General features: G+C 36.8%; 1 protein-coding gene across 1 annotated transcript; it reads right to left on the bottom strand.

Annotated features, from left to right (window-relative positions):
- Nucleotides 1-383: 383 nt before the first annotated feature.
- GCK72_007969 (uncharacterized protein) lies at nt 384-10038 on the bottom strand (the record flags this gene model as incomplete). The annotated part of the gene is made up of 7 exons (XM_053726568.1): nt 384-522; nt 590-771; nt 7654-7866; nt 8406-8570; nt 8614-8718; nt 9792-9909; nt 9974-10038. 7 exons carry the CDS (start codon nt 10036-10038, stop codon nt 384-386), a joined length of 987 nt encoding a protein of 328 aa, XP_053590762.1.
- Nucleotides 10039-22426: the final 12388 nt, after the last annotated feature.

Raw genomic sequence — 22426 nt, 5'->3', positions numbered from 1 at the left:
TTTCTAGTTTTTGGAGAGGAGAGGTGAAGTTGAATGCATCGAGAGCTTTTTCTGCTTGTTCAGTGATTTTCAGATGGCAAACCGATAGATTATAGGGAATACTGTAGTGGAATGGGGCGGTCGGATTGACTTCAGCTCAAAACTATCCTAAAAATCCCATTTTTCCAAATAAAATGCCCCTTCCCCTCCCCAATTTCAAATTCAGCATGTTTTTATTCTTTTTTTAACTTTTAATGTCAAATTTCTGTTGTTTTTCATCATAATCAAATTTAATCAAATAAAACCGTTTCAAAATATTAAAAATTTATTAAACAATTGTACACATAAACCATACTAGCTTTGTAACTTTTGGCACACATTTTAACAAAAATTTCGATTTTTTTTCATTCAAAAGATCGCTTCTTAATCGACACGTTTTTAGCACCAACTCTTGTCGTTGACCGGTTGTAAAGGAGTAAATGATTGTGGAAGTTCGATGGGGCATCGGATTCGAAATACGGGATCAGGAATGACCACCACGACCTGAAAACATTCATTTTTGAGGTTTTCAGATTGAAAAACCGCAAAATTCGCATTAGAGCGCACTTACCAAGACAATGGATTCGTCTCGAATGTTCCGTTATGATAAGAAGCCGCCAGGGCGTGATATTCCATGAATATTCTAGTGGATACTGTATATCCCAACACTATATCAATCATATAGTGTTTTCTGGCTAGAAGAATCGAGAAGAGAGCAGTGAACGCGAGGATATGGTAGATGTGCGAGAGGGGCTGCAAGAGGAGTGGATTATTGATTGTTTAGTGGATGAAACGGATCTAAGACGATTTCAGCAAACTCTTACATAAAAACTATGTTACTTTGCTCTATCAAACACTACAAACTTCAAACTTAATGTTAAGAGCTGAAAAATATACCAAAATGTAGATCTCGATAGGTTCTACAGTACCGGCCAAAAAAAAACTTTGAGAGTGCGTCATGGTAAAACTAAATGTGATACAAAATAACTATTTATGGGATCATACAAATCAAAGGTAGAGCTTCATTTTTGTAGTTGACAACTTTTTTGTACGGACACTCCCTAGCAGGTTACATATCGACAAAGCACTTTCTCCCTCAAATTGACCCATTTCCGTGCAAAATAGAGTGATATCTGTGACTGGACAGATGGCTAGCCGCTAATGTACTGCGGCCTGAAGTAAAATCCCAAAAAACGCAAAAATTAACAAAAAAGCCATAGCCATTCGGCTCGATTACATAGAGCTTGCTAACATCTACATTTGAAATATTTTTCAGCTTTTAAAACCAAAATTGTCACGATTTCGGCCCGGCCCGTCGGTTCGCGGGTTTGAAAGTCAAAAGCTTTTAACAAAATGTTGAAATTTTTTGAACTGTTTTCCGAAAATGTCGAATTTTTTAAACTATACTTCAGAATTCAATCAAAATCTGGTTTAACATCAGAAAATTGGCTTTTTTGGTGTAAAATTTGAAAAAATTGAAAAAATTGGTACAGTACCGGACAAAAATGTATCAACTTTGGCTGTTTTCAGTGGAAAATAACCAAATTTGAGAGTGTGCCATAGTAATTCTGAATGGCACACCATGAAAATTTTGGTACTTTATGGTTTAACGGGTGTTTATTTAATTAACGGGTGTTTATATAATAGACGGGTGTTTTGAGAATTAACGGGTGCAATACCAAAGTCTAATAATAAACGGGTGTTTATAAATCATTTTTTCAGTAGTTTTCATTTTTTCTGTTCATTCACTGTTTCACCATTTATTGCTATTTTCTATCGTTTTACATACATACTTATAATTATTTGGTCCTCAATCACTGATAAGTGTCTTCTAGCATCGCACGCGTAAAACTGATGAAGGGTTGTTACTCGATACGCTGTACTGCATTATCACGGCATGCTTCTTCCAACCGCGCTCTACCGAAACCAAAGAACATTGTGTGCAAAATTGAGAGATGCAGAGAAAAAGAGACAATTTTCAAGGGCATTTTGGTGGAGCTCAGTTGTAGGAACTGTGCGGAGCTAATAAGTGTTTAAACATTTTTAACACAGCATTTTTCGATTTGAGCAGGATATCCGCAATTTTTGAGGTGATAGACCAGTTCCAGAACATTGTTGATGCGAGTCTCTGAGCTGGAGCATAGTGCTGGATACTTCAGTACAAAAATGAGAACCTTGTTCCGACTTAATAGGGAACGGCACCCTCGTCAGAATGAGTATGATGAGAACAGTAAGAGAGGAGAGGTTTGGCAAGTTTATTCTCAATAGTGTGACTCAGAGTTGCGCGGAATTCCGACTTCCGACTTCCGGCTTCCGACTTCCGGGCTGTTTTTCACTTCCGACTTCCGACTTCCGACTTCCGACTTCCGACTTCCGGGCGTTTTTTTTCACTTCCGACTTCCGGCTTCCGACTTCCGTTTTCAAAATTTTGCTTCCGACTTCCGACTTCCGACTTCCGGATTAGAAATTTTACTTCCGACTTCCGACTTCCGACTTCCGGATTACAAATTTTACTTCCGACTTCCGACTTCCGACTTCCGTTTTAGAAAAAATCACTTCCGCGCAACTCTGGTGTGACTAGAACAGGAAGTTACTTTAGATGCCTTGAGTTCGTGGTGAGCCAGAGCATTTGTTGGAGACGGTTGGCGGAGCCACGGTTAAGACGTCGATTGGTGGAGCTTCCAGCAGTTGAATGTCCAATAGAGCAAGAGCGGTTGAACTAACGATTTCCTTTCCATATACTAGCGTCGGCTGCGCCTCGTGCGCGGTGCTTAGCAAGTTTTATATTCAAAAATTAGCTTGCTCGATTTAAAGGAAAATGGAAGAACGTCCAGCTTTTGAATTCAAAACAGACACACCGACTGATCCTATTTTCCCCGTATTCGATCACAACATTCGAATTTTTTACAATATTTCCTTTCATATTCATTTAGAAAGTTCCATACTTGTACAAAAATCGGGCCGGCCCGTCGGCTCGTCCAGCAGTTGAATGTTCAATAGAGCAAGAGCGGTTGAACTGACGATTTCCTTTCCATATATGCAGCGAATTGAGGGTGATCGTTATTTTGAGGCCAGCAGAAACAGAGTTCAGGGATACGCAAGTAATTGACGAGAGTAGTTGAGTATTTCCTCCGAAAGACAGAAGGTCACGTAACACGTATTGAGTTTATTGCCAAACCATTTTCATTTCTTATGGCCATTTTGGTTGGATAGTTGTGAATCTAATAGAAGCCACAGAGTCGTTAGGCTGGTTGTTTCAGGTCGTGAATTAATGGCTAATTAATTCCATGAAAAGCCTTGCTATTGGAATTATCTTGCTTATTATCTAGTTTCGTTCAGGAATTATTTAGTTTTTATCTAGGAATTATCTAGTTTTGTGGATTATTGTTTTTTCAGCGTTGGTAGCGGATTCTTGTGTGAATCTTGGAATATAGTTTTATTTAAGAGGCGTTTTCTGTAAGAAGAGGATTCCTCTTGGCACAGTTGCAAAAAGTTGTTTCAATCCGAACTCTTTTTACAGCATATACGCCCCTATGGTAGTGATTTACAAAAAGTATGTCACCAGTCCCCTATGACGTCATCATAGGAAAATATGACCAATAATCGACTTTTCACCCAAAAATTCATAAAAATTTTAATTTTCCAGATAACATCGGGAAACTTTCGTAACATGTTAGAAATGTTTTTGACTACCCCTACACAAATTTCCAGCCCCCCAGACACCCTAGAAACCGTTTAATTAAATTTCATTTTCATGTTTTTTCAACTTTTCTCGAAAATTCCCTCTAGAAGTTCTCAAATTTCACATTGTATACGTATTTCCCGCAAAAAGTTCTATTAGGTCCAATTAGAACATCAAAAAGCAGGGGGACCATTTTGAGATATTTCGATTTTTTGAAAAATCACATAAGGGTCCCCCCTTATGAAAATTTCATTTTTGAAAAAAATTTCAAAAAAAAAATTAACTCCGAAAATGATCAGAATATTGATAAAACACTTGGAATAAGCCAATCCCAAAATATTAGATCTCAGAAATGCGTTTGAACGGATTCCGTTTTTTTGATCATTAAATTTTTTTCCAGTTTTTTTCCGTTTTTATCAATAATTCGTACAGAAGTCCTCAAATTTTAAAGGATATCCTAATTTCTCGCAAAATTTAACATATAGTTCAATTGGCATCGTTAAAAAACAGGGGGACCATTTTGAGATTTTTCCAATTATTTCGAAATTCAGATAAGGGTCCCCCCTTTTGAAAGAAAATTTTTATCAAAAAAATAATTAAACTTTTTTTGATGCAAAAAACGTTCAAACTATAAAAAAATGTTTTCGATATTTTATTAATGTTCCTAACGTTTTTGCATCGAAAAAAAGTTTAATTATTTTTTTGATAAAAATTTTCTTTCAAAAGGGGGGACCCTTATCTGAATTTCGAAATAATTGGAAAAATCTCAAAATGGTCCCACTGTTTTTTAACGATGCCAATTGAACTATATGTTAAATTTTGCGAGAAATTAGGAAATCCTTTAAAATTTGAGGACTTCTGTACGAATTATTGATAAAAACGGGAAAAAACTGGAAAAAAATTGAATGATCAAAAAACGGAATTCGTTCAAACGCATTTCTGAGATCTAATATTTTGGGATTGGCTTATTCCAAGTTTTTTATCAATATTCTGATCATTTTCGGAGTTAATTTTTTTTTGAAATTTTTTTCAAAAATGAAATTTTCATAAGGGGGGACCCTTATGTGATTTTTCAAAAAATCGAAATATCTCAAAATGGTCCCCCTACTTTTTGATGCTTCTAATTGGACATAATAGAACTTTTTGCGGGGAATACGTATACAATGTGAAATTTGAGAACTTCTAGAGGGAATTTTCGAGAAAAGTTGAAAAAACATGAAAATGAAATTTAATTGAACGGTTTCTAGGGTATCTGGGGGGCTGGAAATTTGTGTAGGGGTAGTCAAAAACATTTCTAACATGTTACGAAAGTATCCCGATGTTATCTGGAAAATTAAAATTTTTATGAATTTTTGGGTGAAAAGTCGATTATTGGTCATATTTTCCTATGATGACGTCATAGGGGACTGGTGACATACTTTTTGTAAATCACTACCATAGGGGTACATATGCTGTAAAAAGAGTTCGGATTGAAACAACTTTTTGCAACTGTGCCAAGGCCCAACACAAACATTCTCACTCTTACATATAGTGCCTCTTAATTGATTTTGTGCATTATTCAACGTATAATTGTCTCTGTGTTGATAGGATAAGATTGAGCAATTGGAAGCTCTTTAGCAACAGGTTTAGTTACCAATGTGTTCGAGATATTGTTCTTGTGTTCAACGCACACTTCCGTAGTGAGTTGTCAAGGTGTGGGATCCTCAACGTTAGGATCAGTGGTATGGGCGGTGGTTTTTGGTGCGTTAACCTTGGATATAGTTTCCTTCGGCTGAAAGAGGATGAAGTTGGGAACTCACTAAACGTTGGTCTGCCAGGACATATTCTTATATTGGACGCACAAATATTTTGAAAAGCAGAGTCAGAAGATGGAAATTTTTACTGTGGAACTACATAAAAATTTAAAAAACGGCTAAATTTGCTTTTCGTGTTGCTTTACTCCAATGCTCTTTAAAGGCGAGCTTCTCGTCAACCAAAAATCCGGGATCTCGGACACAGCTTTTTTTGTCAATGTTCTATACTCTGCAATTACCGTAACCCTACAGTAACCAGCCCAATTTTTTTCTGGTGATATAATAAGGTGTCTAATTTGTTACCTCCCAAGTCTAGTCACCCTTTCTTAGTTTGGAACCGTTTTCCATGTTTTGGGTTCCGGTAGCTACAGTAATCTTACAGTAATCTGGTACCCGGGGTTCAAAAAGTTGAAGCGCTTGGTAATTAATGGGTATACCCCCAAACATCTCTTAAAACGGTCCAGAGAAAAAAAAGTTATTCAGGGAGAAACGTCGGACGAACACACAGAGCTATTCCATTAGTAGGAAAAAGGGATATTTGTGATTCACAAGTATCCCTTAGCGCTCGAAATGGGGCGTCCCACATTTTTTCGGGTCATCTTGGAAAACAGTCAATTTTTGTCGGAGAGTAGTCAAACTGTCACGGATTCCAAAGACATAGCTGGGGGCGCAATTTCCAAAGTTTCAAGAATACAGGTTTAGTTTTAACCGTTTTATGACTATCCGAGACGCGCGGGACGGGGACGCGGGACGTCCCAACTCGTCCCATTTCAAGTACTACTTGCCTTAAGTTCTTGGGGAGCCGGATCATTTGAGGAGTCCTTGTTGAAAACAATCAGGGAAGTCGTAAAACGATAGAAAATAGCAAAAATGGTAAAACAGTGAATGAACTGACGAAAACGATCTACCCTACATCACCACTCTTCCAAATCTTGTCAACCCTCCCCGAGTGTGTTCTCTACCGTTGGCTCACCACAACTTCAGTTTCTGCTCTCCTCTATCCAACGATGCAGCCCATGGTTGAGTCTCCCGAAGCAAAGAATCCTCCGAATGGTCAGTTATTATTTCCGTTGAACGGAATCTCTAGGATACAATCATACGTTGAATAATGCACGAAATCAATTAAATAAGACTATATTCCAAGATTCACACAAGAATCCGCTACCAACGCTGAAAAAACAATAATACACGAAACTAGATAATTCCTAGATAGAAACTAAATAATTACTAAACAAAACTAGATAATAAGCAAGATAATTCCAATAGCAAGCCTCTCACTCTTGTACTGAAGTATCCAGCACTATGCTCCAGCTCAGAGACTCGCATCAACAGTGTTCTGGAATTGGTCTATCACCTCAAAAATTGCGGATATCCTGCTCAAATCGAAAAATGCTGTGTTAAAAATGTTTCCACACTTACAGTACTGCTTATTGAGTAACAACCCTTCATCAGTTTTACGCGTGCGATGCTAGAAGACACTTATCAGTGATTGGGGACCAAATAATTAAAAGTATGTATGTAAAACGATAGAAAATAGCAATAAATGGTGAAACAGTGAATGAACAGAAAAAATGAAAACTACTGAAAAAATGATTTATAAACACCCGTTTATTATTAGACTTTGGTATTGCACCCGTTAATTCTCAAAACACCCGTCTATTATATAAACACCCGTTAATTAAATAAACACCCGTTAAACCATAAAGTACCAAAATTTTCAATGAATTATATAGATTGAACATAGAACTCCATTTTTGTAGTTGACAACTTTTTTGTACGGACACTCCCTAGAGAGTTATGGTCATTTTAAGACGACAGCTCAAAAATCGCACTATTTTGCACTGAAAAGAGTCGATGTAAGGGAGAAATTACTTTGACGATATGTAACTCTCTAGGGAGTGTCCGTACAAAAAAGTTGTCTACTACAAAAATGAAGGTCTACTTTTGATTTGTATGATCCATTAAAAATTTTGATGGTGTGACATTCAGAATCACTATGGCACTTTCTCAAAGTTGGTCATTTTCCACCGAAAACAGCCAAAGTTGATACCTTTTTGTCCGATACTGCACCTTGTTATGAAGCCGGGCCGAAAAATTCAGTTTCAAGCGATAAGTGTGCTACAAACTCTCGCCCAACCTTAAAATGTCTCAAAACCATACCTGAATTCTCTGCGGCGCATAAGTTTTGAACACCAAAAACGAGGTGAAAATAGTCAGAGTATGTCCTGAGACTATCAAATCACCACACAACTCTCTCGGCCGTAACTGTTCGATGCCAGCACTCCAGAACATTTTGACGACTCGTCCGGCGACTAATTCGAAGGATGAATTGGATTTGGGGGCACAGTAGGTGTTGACTGAGGGGACGGGCACCTAGAAATAAGTAGAATCAGTTCAGTTTCAGAATCGGCGAATTCAGCGTGTTTTATTAGCCCCAAGTTTGGATTTTCTGCTCGATAACACAAAATGTCGTGAAATTCGGTGCATGGTACGGTACTTAACCACCGTCTAGAATTATTGCACAAATAATTCACAGGAAGAGGTAACAAGACACCCTGAATCTAAATTTTCAGTTGGCAAATTGAAAAACTTGACTTGGAACCCAGAAACTCAATTTAGTAATGTTTCAAGCAGATTCAGCGTTTCTTTTGACTCTTAGCCACCAAGAAAGTACTTTTTTTTAAATTGTGGAGTCAAAAACGGATTCACCGTGTCGTTTTACCCCCATTCACCAATTTTCAGCTTTCTAGCTCAAAATGATCTGTAAATTTGGTGTATTGTTTGCAAATTGCGTACAAAACATCACATTTTACGAAATTTTGAGCTGCCGAACTGAAAATTCAGTCACCTATGTAGTTTTCCATGCTCAATCGTTTTTTGCTATCAAATTTTTAAATTTCCAACTCTCTCACCTGGAAAATAGTGACACAAAGTGCCCGGAAGCTATAGGCCATTGCAATACAGAAGAATGTCCGGCGAATAACAATCCATCGATGTTGATGAGTAAACATGACTAGAAGAGCGCTAACCAGTAAGATAATCATGATATATTCAGCTATCCGAATGGCTCCGCGGATCTGAAACACATTTGTTATATTTAAGGCGGAAAACTATGCATACCTCCGGAAAATGGGAGAAGAATAGGTCGGGTAAAGGGTGGTAGTCATCAGGTACCCTTTCGTGGACCCAGGCAAGGGCGACTTCATTGGATAACCAGCCGAAACCCTGAAAGAAATAGAGAACTAGTAGGTTTTTCAGATTCAGAAATCGTTTTTCAGGTGTCGAACTCAAAATGTCATAGAACATATGTAAATATCGAGAAGATGCCTAATGAAAACGTAATTTCTCTTTTTGTTGCATTTAAAACGCGTTTTTGACGTCAGAATCGGATTCTACACACCTTTTTACACCATACTTAACAATATTTCAAAAAAAAAAAGAGCCAAAAATAGGCAATTAAGGGTAACAAGACACGCTGAGCACGTTTCTGGTGTTAAAATATGAAAACTTTTACTTTGGAAGGAAGAGAACATGCAAAGCAGTATTTCCGAAATTGGCTTGTTTTAGCCCAATTTTCACGTTCAAAATGCCAAAAATTTCAAGTTTCAGTATAAAAATCGCATTCAGGACGTCTTTTTACCTCTATCCATGAATTTTCAGCTCGTGACCTCAAAATTCCGTAAATTTCAATGTTTTGTACGCAAAAGCGGAGTTTTCAGCAATTGAGCTAAAAAATGGTGGCTAGGAGTAAAAAGACAAGCTAAACTTGATTGTGACATCGAGAATTGCAATTTCCCACGGGGAAAATGTGATTTCACGGAAGTTTCGGAACTATTCTCTAGTCACCCTACATCATTCTCTAGTTTTGCGTCATTAACAACTATCTAACTATTTAATTACGAAATTATTATTCTAACAACAAACACCACGTTTCAAAACAATAAAACCAAAAAGTGTTGCTGTGTGCAAACAATGATATCATATCATTCCCCAACCGTGATCTCTTATCAATTCATCAAAAAACCTGACCACTAAAACGTCTAGACCCTCAACCAGAACATTTTTATTGCAGCATATTGAGCCTGGTGATGTTTGGTGAGGTTTTACCAAGGTTTTGTGCGGAAAATCGCGCTGAAGGCACGCCAGGCTCTTCTTCAAAGTTTTGTGCTCAAAACGCGGTCAACGGCGCACCAGACTCTTAGCAGACGTTTTGTGCTAAAAAATGCGCTGAAGGCACGCCAGGTTCTTCACCAAAGTTTTGTGCTGAAAAACGCGTCAAAGTCACCCCAGCCACTCACCACCATCACCGTCGCCACAATCGTTGGCCACTTGCTAACTGCTTTCTGTTTCCCATCACTTTTCGCCGCTTCCAAATCATCGTCTATTGGGAATCTCGAGTCGGGTTTAATGAAATATCTGAAAATATCATTTTTTTTATGAAAGAACGCGTCAAAGGTGCGCCAGTATCATGCTAACTCACTTTGAGCTCTGTTCATCGTGTTCGTAGGCGTGTAGCAGGTTTTCGTTCTCAGCGTCTTTTTTCATGGTCTGAAAATTGAACATTTGTTTAATTTTTAAGAGGAAATGATGGTAAAAAAGTGGAAAAAGTAAAATTGGAAGTTTTGAGGAACACAATACTCGAAAAATTGAAATTTGAGGTTGAGAAGGTTAAAATTTGAAAACAACTGGCCGAATACTGAAATTCTCATAGAAGTTGTGAACTTTCAAGCAAAAATTCATTAGAAACTGTCTGGAAGCAGTGTACGGACATCCGGACAAACAGAAACTTGACTATTTTAGAAGTCATTCAGCTATGAAGAATCTCTGCTAACTATGGCGTAGAAATCAATTTTAAATCAATTTAAAAAAATATTCTGGTAAAGCTTCACATATTGACATAAAATGGACGGCAGGTTATGAGAAACTAATATAATTTGAAATCTGAGAACACGAGGATTCCGAATCTGTCCTCCAATTTCTTGTAGACCAACAATGAACCCAGATATCGTGAATCCTGTACCAGAGGCGCATCTTGCGGTGCCTGTTTGCAGCGGTATATCTCGGTTCCCAAAGAAAATATCAAAAAACTGTTAACTGACAAAATATAGCTTAATATTCATAGAATATTTCTTCAGTTGAAAGCATTTTTATATCTTTAAATACAGCCGAGATCGGATGCTCCAAACTCTTGGCGCCCCTCTTTTACTGGTTTTACGGCACACAGGTTTTTAGTCTGAACCTTATTTAGAAACTCAAAAGCAGAAAATACACAGATTCCAAATATATATTGAACGTTTGCTCTTGAGATTTGACCAGTAGGGTACTGACTTGGCAGAAAACTTTGATCTCATTTATCCCGAGCAGACTTGGAACGGGCCGGGCCGTTTTGAAACATTTTTCGAAAACATTTGAATTTTTGAATTTATTTCTGACATTTTTTGAGCTTTTTTAGGAAAAAGTATAGTTTTTGACCAAAACTTTAAAATTCAATCAAAATGTGAATATTTATGAAAATTTTAGCATTTTCGCTCTATTTTTTCGAAAAATTTCAAAAAATTTTAGTAAAAAATGGGTACCCACTTTTGAAGCCGGGCCGGGCCGACCAAATTTCCGGCCCGCCCCAGCCCGATTTTTGACAAGTCTGATCCCGAGTACCAGACTTCCAGGGCGAAAACTGAATGTATACTTAAAATCAGCATGTTTTCATCTTTTTAATGATAGCTGTCACACCTTATGTCCCAAAAAACTGAGTCCATGACGTTTCGTTGTTAGTTGCACCTTTTAAGAACGGCGTAACTCGGTTCATTCTAATGCTAGACGAAATTTAAAAACATTTTCAGTCATGTCACAATTTTAGCGTTCTATTTATGTACGATTTGTTAAAACTAGTTGAAACGGGGCTACACGAATAACACTAAACAGTATACCTAAAACCTCACAAAAAAGATTTAGATGAGACTGATATCTAAAAGAAATTTCTTCTTTTTTTGTTGCAAAAAAACAAAAAATATACATATCCTAAAATGCGGACAGCCCCTCCTTTTCTCCGATAGCCCCCCCGCTCCGGTTGCTAAGATCCCCTCTAAGAAACAACGAGAATAAAAAAGAGCACAAAGACATGTTGCTAAGGAGCAGGGGGCTCAAAGAGCTCAGAATAATTGTGTCCACCCATACATACATCTGCATCAAAAACAAATTTCAAAAGAGAAAAAAATCTTGAAATTTTTCTACATGCATGATTAAATAATGCAGCTGATATATATTAAAAATGGCTAAACTTTAGAAATCAGATTACTAAAAATTGGAAGAGATCTTTCATATTTTGAACTTTTGGACCGGATAAGAGAACGGATAGTACGTTTTTTGGTTTCCGGTGTCTGAAAAAATGGATTTCCTGACACACAGACAGACAGACAGACAGATAGACGCGTCTGAGGCACCCCAGCTAGTTTTCTGCTATTTTCAGTGTGGATATCCTGATACACAGACAAAAACGAAAAAGCCAGAAAAATTTGGTTTTTCATTAAAAAACGCGCTCAAGGCGCGCCAGGGGGTTATGCACGACGTTGTTACAATGGTAGAAAATGCAAATGCGCCGAAGGCGCGCTAGACTGAATTAATTGTTTTGTACATAATACTTGGCGTATACTTATCGCAAAATTTCAAAATGTCTTTTTTGCTAATAAAAGAGCCAGTGGCGCGCCAGACTCATAAGGGATTTTATTTTATAATTATGAACTTTATAATTAGGTATATGAAATTTATAATTTATAATTATAAAATGTATAAACCGTAGCAATTTAATAAAATCAGGGAATATATAATGTAAGAAGACAAGTTGCAGATTTTTCGAAAATAACTTATTGCATAATTAATTTACGTAACGCAATAGGCGCGCAAGACTCATTTGGTTCTAAAAAAACTAAATAAATAAAATAAAATTTTTTGAAAAATCTGGAAGTTTCAAGAAGAATCAGATTTTCGAATATAACTTATTTCATAATTTTTCGGTTATTATATTCATTACCTCTAGCATAAACTCCATCTTGAAAAAATGGAGAGAATCACGACTCACTCATAAAAGTGTAGCCTACTGTGAAGCACCGCCTCCCCCCTGCTCCATTCAACACAATTTTTCTGATTTTTCATTTTAGGAAACTGTGATCTACTGCTGATAAGCCTGTGTCGTCGTTACCTGTGTGTGTTCCTGTTATTTTTTGCGTCACGATATGACTGGAGTGGTATTTACAGGTTTATTATAGTTGACCAATAAGTCACATGTCTTGTATTGATTAGGTCACAAAACTGGGAAATTTGTTTTGGCGTGATGGCTCTTGGAGCCTACAAGGGCTTTGACTTACTAGGGAAGGCCAAGAACGTGACCTATATCATTCGAAAGCTGAAATCACGCTGATTCCAAATACATAATAAACTTTTGACCTCGATACCAGGTATTTGAGAAAAAACAAGGTCCAAGTTTAGAAAAAATGAAATTGTTATCTTTTACTTTACGTTTACCTTTGAAAGTTAATAATTTCATTCATTTTTCCAAACTTTAACCTCGTTTTTCTCGAATACCAGACATCGAGAGCAAAAACTGAATATACATTTGGAATCAGCGTTTTCTCAGCATTTCAATGATATAGGTCATGTCCTGTTACTCTAGACTGATTCCACAACCTTCCCTAGTGGTCATTCTGGCTCTCTATCTGTATCTAATGAGGTAAATCTCAAAAACCCCTGATTTTTTGAATAAAATAACCCAAAAAATTGATTAAAAACACTAATTTTAAATAAGAAAACCAAGAAAAAGATGAATCGGCGCCGTGCCAGAAAAAATAGATGGAAACAAGAGATAGAAGCATTGATCAAGTTTTTTAAAAAGAATTATTGGAAAATGTAAGTTTTAGTTGTGTGTAACACGGTCAGAATCGGTCAAATACTTGAAAAGTTATAAAAGTTTCAAAAAATCGAAAAAATTGCTTTGAGACTTGGAAAAAAGGCAATATAACCATTTTTTCGACACAATAAGGTCTGAAAAGCGGATTTTCTCAATCTTTTTTCAATCGAAACCATTAAAAAACGGTTTTAATCAGATAGCAATGGTCCAAAAGCTCTTTTCTCAAAAAATTCTTTAAAAAACATTCTAGAACACCACAAAAACTGTCAAAAAGAATAACTTCTCTACTCTACTCTACTCCCAATAAATGTCACTTGATTTACTCATAAAAATACTCATAAAAATCCCATAAAATATTTTTATCTTCTATTTTTTTGGTTGGCACTGAAAATTGGTTCGGTTCTTTGCCTCTTCTGACATCAGAAGCGGAAAAAAAACCAAAGTTAATCAAAAATAGACTGAAAAAAAGTTAATTAATTTTTTTTCTTTTGCAGGTGTTGGTTCTACATGGCAACAGAGTTCACTGAGCAGAACATTTCAGATTATTTCAGATTTCAGAGAACGACTCGTTGGGGGATACCTTTGCTCAGGAAAATGGGAAAAAAACCTTTGAAACCGAATTTTTAGCCCAAAAACATTAAAAATCTGGAATTTTCATGAAGAGATACCTTCGCTCAGGAATATGAGAAAAAAAAACCGATTTAATTTGAATTTTAGCTTGAAAACATTAAAAATCACTAATTAAACCGAATTTTCAGCCTAGAAACTGAAAAAAACTGGCTCAAAATTTATTACAAATTGCTATGCATCTGAACGGCTTCAGTATATATACAAAAGTATATTATGTTTTGGGTTTTTCAGTTGAAAAGGTCCGACTTTGAGATTGTCTCATGGTAATAATTATTGTCCCATCAAATAAATTCCTAATGGATCATACAAATCAAAAGTAGAGCTTCATTTTTGTAGTTGACAGCTTTTTTGTATGGACACTCCCTAGAGAGTTATGCTCATTTTAAGACGACAACTCAAAAATCGCACTGAAATTGGTCGATTTAATGGAGAAATCATTTCGATGATATAAGAAGGGTCAAATTTCAAAAGTTGTGAATTTTTATGTTAATTCAACATTTCTGTGGAATTTCCGTATTGAACACAGTTTTCTGAGAAAAACTTCAAAGAAGAAAAAAACTGTATTCAAGGAGCTTTTTATCAATCATTTTCTTGTTATTTCGTTTTGTATATATTATATATTTGGTATACCATTTATTATGGAAAAGAAGCACGTAAAATATATGAAAAAGAAAAAGACACGTGGACTAAACTTGTTTAAAATCTGTAGTCCACGTGTCTTTTTTTTCATATATTTTACGTGCTTTTCTTTTTCTCCAGTCCCAATAAATAAACACCTTAAAAGCCCACGAAAAACACATTTTAGAACATTTTCATCAGGTTATACTTAAATCTGTATAATTACCCCTCGGTTTGGGATAATTTCCGGGATCATACAAAAACTGTATAAAAATACACAAAATAAGAGAAAAATGTTGAATTAACATAAAAATTCACAACTTTTGAAATTCGACCCTTCTTATATGTAACTCTCTAGGGAACTACAAAAATGGAGCTCTACCTTTGTTCTGTATGATCCATTAGGAATTTATTTGATGGGTCAATAAGTATTACCATGACACACTCTCAAAGTTGGGCGTGTTCAACTGAAAAAGGCAAAACGTAATATACTTTTGAGCGGTACTGTACAAGACTATCAACAGACCGAGGGATATTTATAAAGTTTTTAAAATCAAAAGTCTTCCATAACCTTTCTTAGTAAGAATTGTGCTAAAAACTTTGACTGTCGAAAATGTTCAATTATTATTTCACCAACCGACCAAATATAACAACCCGCGTTACTGAACAATACCACTGTTTCCGATGTATTATCACCTGGACACACAACTTATTTGTGGTTTCTTTCCAATATATTTTTCTCAAAAAGAGGGGAGATGTGTCATAAACTGAAAAACGATTAAAAAGTCTGTGGCACACACTTTTCGTTCTCGCCCGTTTTATCTAACCGTGCTTGTTCTATTCTGAAACTGTGTGTTTCTAAATGTTAAATCACAGTTCCTGTGACTTCTAGTAGCTGGCGCGTCTTCGGCGCGTTTTGGTTTTTTTCACAAAAAGGCGGGCATTCCTGTGACTTCTGATAGCCTTAGATACTGTTCTAATTGGTTGGCTGGCGCATCTTTGGCGCGTTTTTTCTCGAGGCACAGTTTGATAAGAGTTTGTACACCGATCTATGATTTTATCGCTTTTTGCGGGTTTGGTTTTGTTGTTAGTACATAGTGATAAGAAAAAAGATTTCGAAATTTCCGGAAATTTTCAATTTTTTTTGAAAATGACCTTTCAGAGGAAGGGGATTCTGAAATTTCAACACGGGAGGACATCCGGACAGACATACAAACAGATGGAGCCGAAAAATTATAGATTTTGAACATCCGGACAGATACGACACACAGACATACTTGATTCTAACAGAAAACAGAAAACAAAAAATACATCCGGACACACAGACAGACAGACAGACAGACATGAATTGGGAAAATAATGAACAGTTAAATCTAGGCTGGCGCGTCGTTGACGCGTTTCAAATCGAATTGTGAAAAAAACGCGGTTTTTGTTGAAAATTATTGGTTTTGGGTGAAATTTTGCAGGTTTTTGGTGAGAAACATGAGTTTTAACCAAATTTTCAACTGATTTCCACAAAAAAAACGGTAAAAATCAAGGCAAAACTAGTCTGGCGCGACATGATTCTAAGATAACAAAAATTTTTGACTAAAACCGCGTCGTAGGCGCGCCAGACTTGACAACCTTCCCGTGGAAACCCTTGAAGTCTCAAAAACTGAATTTTCGCTGAATTTTCTGAGAAAAAAAGCGTAAAATTGCTCAAAAATCGCTGTAAAATCACTCATTATCATCACATGATAAAGAGCACAAAGGGGATAAATGTACAAGAGTGTGCTCCGAGAGCACATCCAGTGGCACACACACACACTCCTGCCGCGGGGACGGAGCACACGGAGCACACGGTTTTTTTCTGTGCTCCGTGCCCGAATTTTCTATTTCATTTCGACGGCACACACACACTTTTTTGTCTGTTTGTCTTCTCTCTGCCCCTCCGCGCACTTTCGTGGTAGTTACTGTCTTAGTGATGAAACGGGGCGGAACAGAAAAGTAGTCAAATAATAAAAAGTGACTTGTTACCAGCCAGAAGGGGGGCAAATAATACAAGGAGCCGGTTTTCGGTGTTGAACTTAAACTACGGGAGATATTTTTAGACACGAAGAACAGTTGTACCTGAATGTGAAAAGAGACTGGCGTGCCGTCGGCGCGCTTGGTTGAGGGATCTGTAGAGTGGAATAAGGCTTTTGAAGTGGTTTAAGCTCGAAAAATTCCAAAAAATCCTGAGTCTGGCGTGCCGTCGGCGCGCTTGTTTGAGGGATCTGTAGAGTGGAATAAGGCTTTTGAAGTGGTTTAAGCACGAAAAATTCCAAAAAATCCTGAGTCTGGCGTGCCGTTGGCGTGTTTCTTTCTATTTAAATGAGTAGGAAGGAATTTCTTGTGCCTCTGGCGCGCCTTTGGCACGAAAAAACGCTGAAGATGCACCAGACAACGGTTTTTTCTGCAACATTCTCATAATAGACTAGGCACAGTTAGATAACGAGAGGTTTATGTGAACTATGTGGCTGGCGCGCCGTTGGTGCGTTTTTTAAGGAAAGTAAAACCCCATGTTACGGCACCTACAGCAGAGATGTTGGGAAGTGAAAATTTTCTTATCCGGAAGTCGGAAGTCGGAAGTTGGAAGTGATTTTTCTTATCATGAAGTCGGAAGTCGGAAGTCGGAAGTCGGAAGTAAAATTTCTTATCCGGAAGTCGGAAGTCGGAAGTTGGAAGTGATTTTTCTTATCATGAAGTCGGAAGTCGGAAGTCGGAAGTCGGAAGTAAAATTTCTTATCCGGAAGTCGGAAGTCGGAAGTTGGAAGTGATTTTTCTTATCAGGAAGTCGGAAGTCGGAAGTAAAATTTCTTATCCGGAAGTCGGAAGTCGGAAGTCGGTATTAGATTTTTTCGCAAAAAATTCAAAAACTCCTAGAAAAAGTTCATAAAATTAGCGAAAATCAGTGGAAAATTAGTTTTTGGCTGAAGAAAAGCCTATATTCTGTCCTTTTAGACCATTTTTCCATGTATTTCTGCGAAATTTAATTTTCCGAAATTTCACCGTTATGTAATGACAGAAGTCGGAAGTAAAATTCCTTATCCGGAAGTCGGAAGTCGAAAGTGAAATGTCTTATCCGGAAGTCAGAAGTCGGAAGTTGGAAGTGAAACTCTGACGCGCTCCGGGAAAAAATCCTCGAAAAAGGAGTAACAATATGTGAACCATTTGAATTGATACAGTAAGATTTATAGAAATCTAGAAATCCAGAGAAAAAATGAGAGAGTAATGGGTCACAGGTGTTTGGACAGTTTTGTATCAATATTGACTTATTATTTTGGTCTCAGATTGTACTTTTTTTGTTTTTGGATACTTTGGCACAGAAAACTGATATCATATTGTTTTTTTTTGAAAGTGGAACTTCCTGTGCATTTTTTTTTCCAAAGTGCGGAAAAAGGATGCAAAATTTTGTCAAGACCTGGAATCAGAGTTGCGCGGAATTCCGTCTTCCGACTTCCGACTTCCGACATTTCGCAGAAATACATGAACACATGGTCAAATAGGATAGAAAATAGGCTTTTCTACAGCCAAAAACCAATTTTCCAATGAATCTAGCGAGTTTTATGATTTTTCTTTTGGAATTTGGACTATTTGCGAAAAAATCTACTTCCGACTTCCGACGCAGAGTTGAGCGGAATTCCGCCTTCCGCCTTCCGCCTTTCGCTTTCCGCTCTCCGCCGAAAAACGTTTTATTCCGCCTTCCGCTTTCCGCTTTCCGCCAAAAATTTTCCTATTTCCGCTTTCCGCCTTCCGCCTTCCGCTGTTTAAAGATTTTTTCCTCAGTTTGAAAAATTTGATCACCTATTCCAATTTACTGATATTTTTGAGTTTTTTTGCAGCAAAACTATCAATGTTCGCCGAAAAAACAAAATTTAACTCAAATTTAGCAATTTTAGTGTTTTTTACTACAAAATAAGGCCAAAATCGTATTTTTGAAAGTGACATTGTATTCCGCCTTCCGCCTTTTGGCATTTTTTTCCATTCCGTTTTCCGCTTTCCGCCTTCCGCCAAAAAATTTTCGCTTCCGCCTTCCGCTCTCCGCTTTCCGCCGATATTTTTTGAACTCCGCCTTCCGCCTTCCGCTTTCCGCCCAAAAAATGTTTATTCCGCCTTCCGCTTTCCGCCTTCCGCCATTTCAAAAACCGCATTCCGCTCAACTCTGTTCCGACGTCCGACTTCCGTTTTAGAAAAAATTACTTCCGCACAACTCTGCCAGGAATGTACACTCAAACATATGTTTGTTGGCTCATAACTCCGCTCACAGAAGGATTTAGCTAAATTTTATTTCAGATCCGGAATCGACGTACTCGAAAGTGTCAGGCGCCAAATTCTTGTGTCGTTTGATAGAGAACACCCCGAGGACTTCACTTGTTAGCCAAAAATGATATCTTTTTGACGACTACTGTAGGACACACATAGTTATGAGAAATTCTTGGGACGTTACAATAGAATTGGTCGGATTTTCCAAAAAATGGGGTCCATACGCATAAGAATGTAATGCTGACAAATTCCAGACAAATCGACAAATATGTTTTATCTCTGTGCCCAAAAATAACATTCTGAAGTGACGTAGGCGCCCCAGGCTACCTAAAAACCCCTGTAATAGAGGGGCCTGTTCGCAGCGGTATATCTCGGATCCCGAAGCAAATAACAAAAAACTGCTAACTGACAAAATAAAGCTTAATATTCATAGAATATTTTTCAGTTGAAAAAAATTTCATATCTTTAAAGACGGCCGAGATAGGACGCTTCAAACTCTTGGTGCGCCTCCATTAACAAATTTATTACAATTTCTTTCATAACACGTCTCCCGCTTAAATATAGTCTACTAATGATTTCTTATTTCTGAAAAACCGCAAACATAAACAATTGTTTCTTATCAGAGAGAACCTGCACACTTTTAACACCACATATGCACATACATACATAACTAACAAACAAAACCGCAAGAAATTGATAAGAATGCGAAATATTTTTTAAAATAGCTGAAAATACAGCTGGAAATAAAGGGGTGCTTGATGTAGAAAAGTTTATTTGAATAAATGAGGATCTGAAAATCCGGATCTGTAAAAACATTGCATTTCAACGCTCAAGTTTCAAGAATACAACGCTGAAACGCGTCCCAGGCACCCCAGAAATAGTTTATCTGTCCAGGAATCCTTTTGTTTGACCATATGTACATTATCTGGTCCAGCTACCCCTTTTTTTAAATCTAATCTACATAAAAATTGTCTGTTTGTCGGTCCCCGTATTTTGTGTTTTGTCTTTTTGTTCCCTGTTCTCGCCCCCCCCCCCTTTTTATCACTTTGATATAACCTGATGACCAAAAGTACTTAACGCCTTTCTATCTCTTTTCCAAGTTATCTCGGAAAAGAAACACAACAAATTAGATGATTTATATTATTGGCATTCCGTATCCTATTGTAGTCGTTTATAAAGAAAATGGGAGAAGGAAACATCAAAGAATGAAACTTGGACAGGTTTGTTATTTCGTTTTGTTTCGGGGCTTTGGTCGCAATGGTCTCTTGAGAGGCATTCAAATCAGGTATACGAAAATTCACTCTACGGCAAAAATTGATCCTTTAAAACAAGATTTCAAGAAGTTTTGAAAGTAGTTTTGCAATTTTTCTGTTTCTTTGCCTACTTGCTTTACAGGAAACGTAACTCGCTTCAAAATAAATATTTCAGTACCGGACAAAAAGGTATCAACTTTGGCTGTTTTCAGTGGAAAATGACCAACTTTGAGAGTGTGCCGTAGTAATTCTGATTCTCACACCAAGAAAATTTTTAATGAATTATATAAATTGAACGTAGAGCTCCAATTTTGTAGTTGACAACTTTTTTGTACAAACACTCCCTAGCAAGTTACATTTCGACAAAGCTATTTCTCCCTCAAATCGACCAATTTCAGTGCAAATTAGTGCGATTTTTGAGCTGTTGTCTTAAAATGACCATAACTCTCTAGGGAGTGTCCGTACAAAAAAGTTGTCAACTACAAAAATGGAGTTCTATGTTTAATCTATATAATTCATTAAAAATTTTCATGGTGTGACATTCAGAATTACTACGACACACTCTCAAAGTTGGTCATTTTCCACTGAAAACAGCCAAAATTGATACCTTTTTGTCCGGTACTGTATGTGTCGAAAAATATACTAAAATGTAGATCTCAGCAAGTTTTATGTCTCTGATATGATATGGGCCGGCCTTTTATTGCATCAAGCCAAGATTTTCATTTTGGTGAATTTTTGGACTCGTAATATTTGCTTGCCGTGCCGCGCGTGCCTGAGACGCGTTTTGGACCAAATTTGTCTGTTTTGTGTCAAATTTTATGATTTTCAACTCATTCTCTTTGTTTTTAACCAATTTTTCCCCATTTTTAGGTTATTTCCATGTAAAAATCATGTTTGAACTGTTTGTTCAGAACATAATTTCTGGGAAGTGCGAAAAAACACAAAAATTTTTAAAAATAAATATTCAAATTGAAGCAAGTTACGTTACAAATATGTAATTTTTATTGTTTCATTTCAGAATTATAGAAAACGGTTGTTTTGCACGTCACTGTACATTTTTTTTTAGAAATGGTTCTGTCTGCAGAATCCGATTTTCAGGTGTCAAAAACCTTGTATGGGTACTGAAAATGTTGGAAAATCAGCTTTACCAGGGTAGAAACTCGTAAGATTTGGTATTTCTGAAAATGTTGAGATTTTTGTCGAGTTTTAGAATTTTGACTGTTTCGCAGGTGGAATCTTTTAGAACAAACGTTATTAAGAATTTATTTATTTATTTATTTATTTATTTTGAATACGCACGCAAGGTACGTGAAAATTAAGAGTTGAGAGTTCAATATGTCCGTGTCCGTTATCCTTAAAAACGTGAACTTCCTTCATTTACTGTATTTCCTTTTCTTGTTTCTTGCTTTAAAAGAAGTTTCGAAAGTAAGAAGCAAGGACCTTACACGATTGATACCAGGTGAAACACACAAGATTGGCGGCCGCATTATTACTCGAGTACAAAACACGAACTTGTACTTCAATTCCGGAAACTTTAGCCAATGTCGATCTTTTGCTTTCTTCATCTTTTTTCTATATAACTTCCTGGTTTTTCTTTGACTTCTCATCTTACGTTTCTTAGCAATTTGAAGCTCCTCTTGCACCATCTCCCATTTTTTCTTCTGTGACCTAATACGACGTTTGATCTCCTGCCTTTCTTTCCAAACAGCTCTTCTAGCAGCTCTTCTGTCGGATTCCCGTTGTTCTCTTAACTCCGCTGCCACGATAGCTGCCAGCTCACGGATCCACCCACTTTCTTTTAAATTTTGAACGAACTTCTCCGAATCCATGTTGACGATTCCTATTCTCTTTTTAACTTGATTCCCTCTTGCCAACCAATCATTGATGAAAAAAATTTGGGAATTAAAAACAAACAGCTGTCGATCCGGCCGTTGGCTAAAATTGGCTAAAATCGTCTGAAAATTTGTTAAAACTGGCTAAAATTGGGTAAAATCTGCTAAATGGTTTTTCTTCATTTTGGCTTTGAGCCAATCTTTTTTTCCGATTATAGTAATCGATTTCAATTATTGACAGTCTGAAAGCAATCTCCAAATCCAAACAAATCAAAGGGTTCAATTGTTTTATTCAATTAAATTGATATCTAATAACAAGTAAAGTAATTAAAACATAATTAAGAATATAATAAATTATTATTGCACGTGTTTGTACTCGATTAGGGATTTCCTTGTTAGCCTACACTCAAAATCAC

The sequence above is a fragment of the Caenorhabditis remanei genome, chromosome II (assembly GCF_010183535.1).
Source record: "Caenorhabditis remanei strain PX506 chromosome II, whole genome shotgun sequence".
Lineage (NCBI taxonomy): Eukaryota > Metazoa > Nematoda > Chromadorea > Rhabditida > Rhabditidae > Caenorhabditis > Caenorhabditis remanei.
This window is presented reverse-complemented; position numbering and strand designations above follow the sequence as displayed.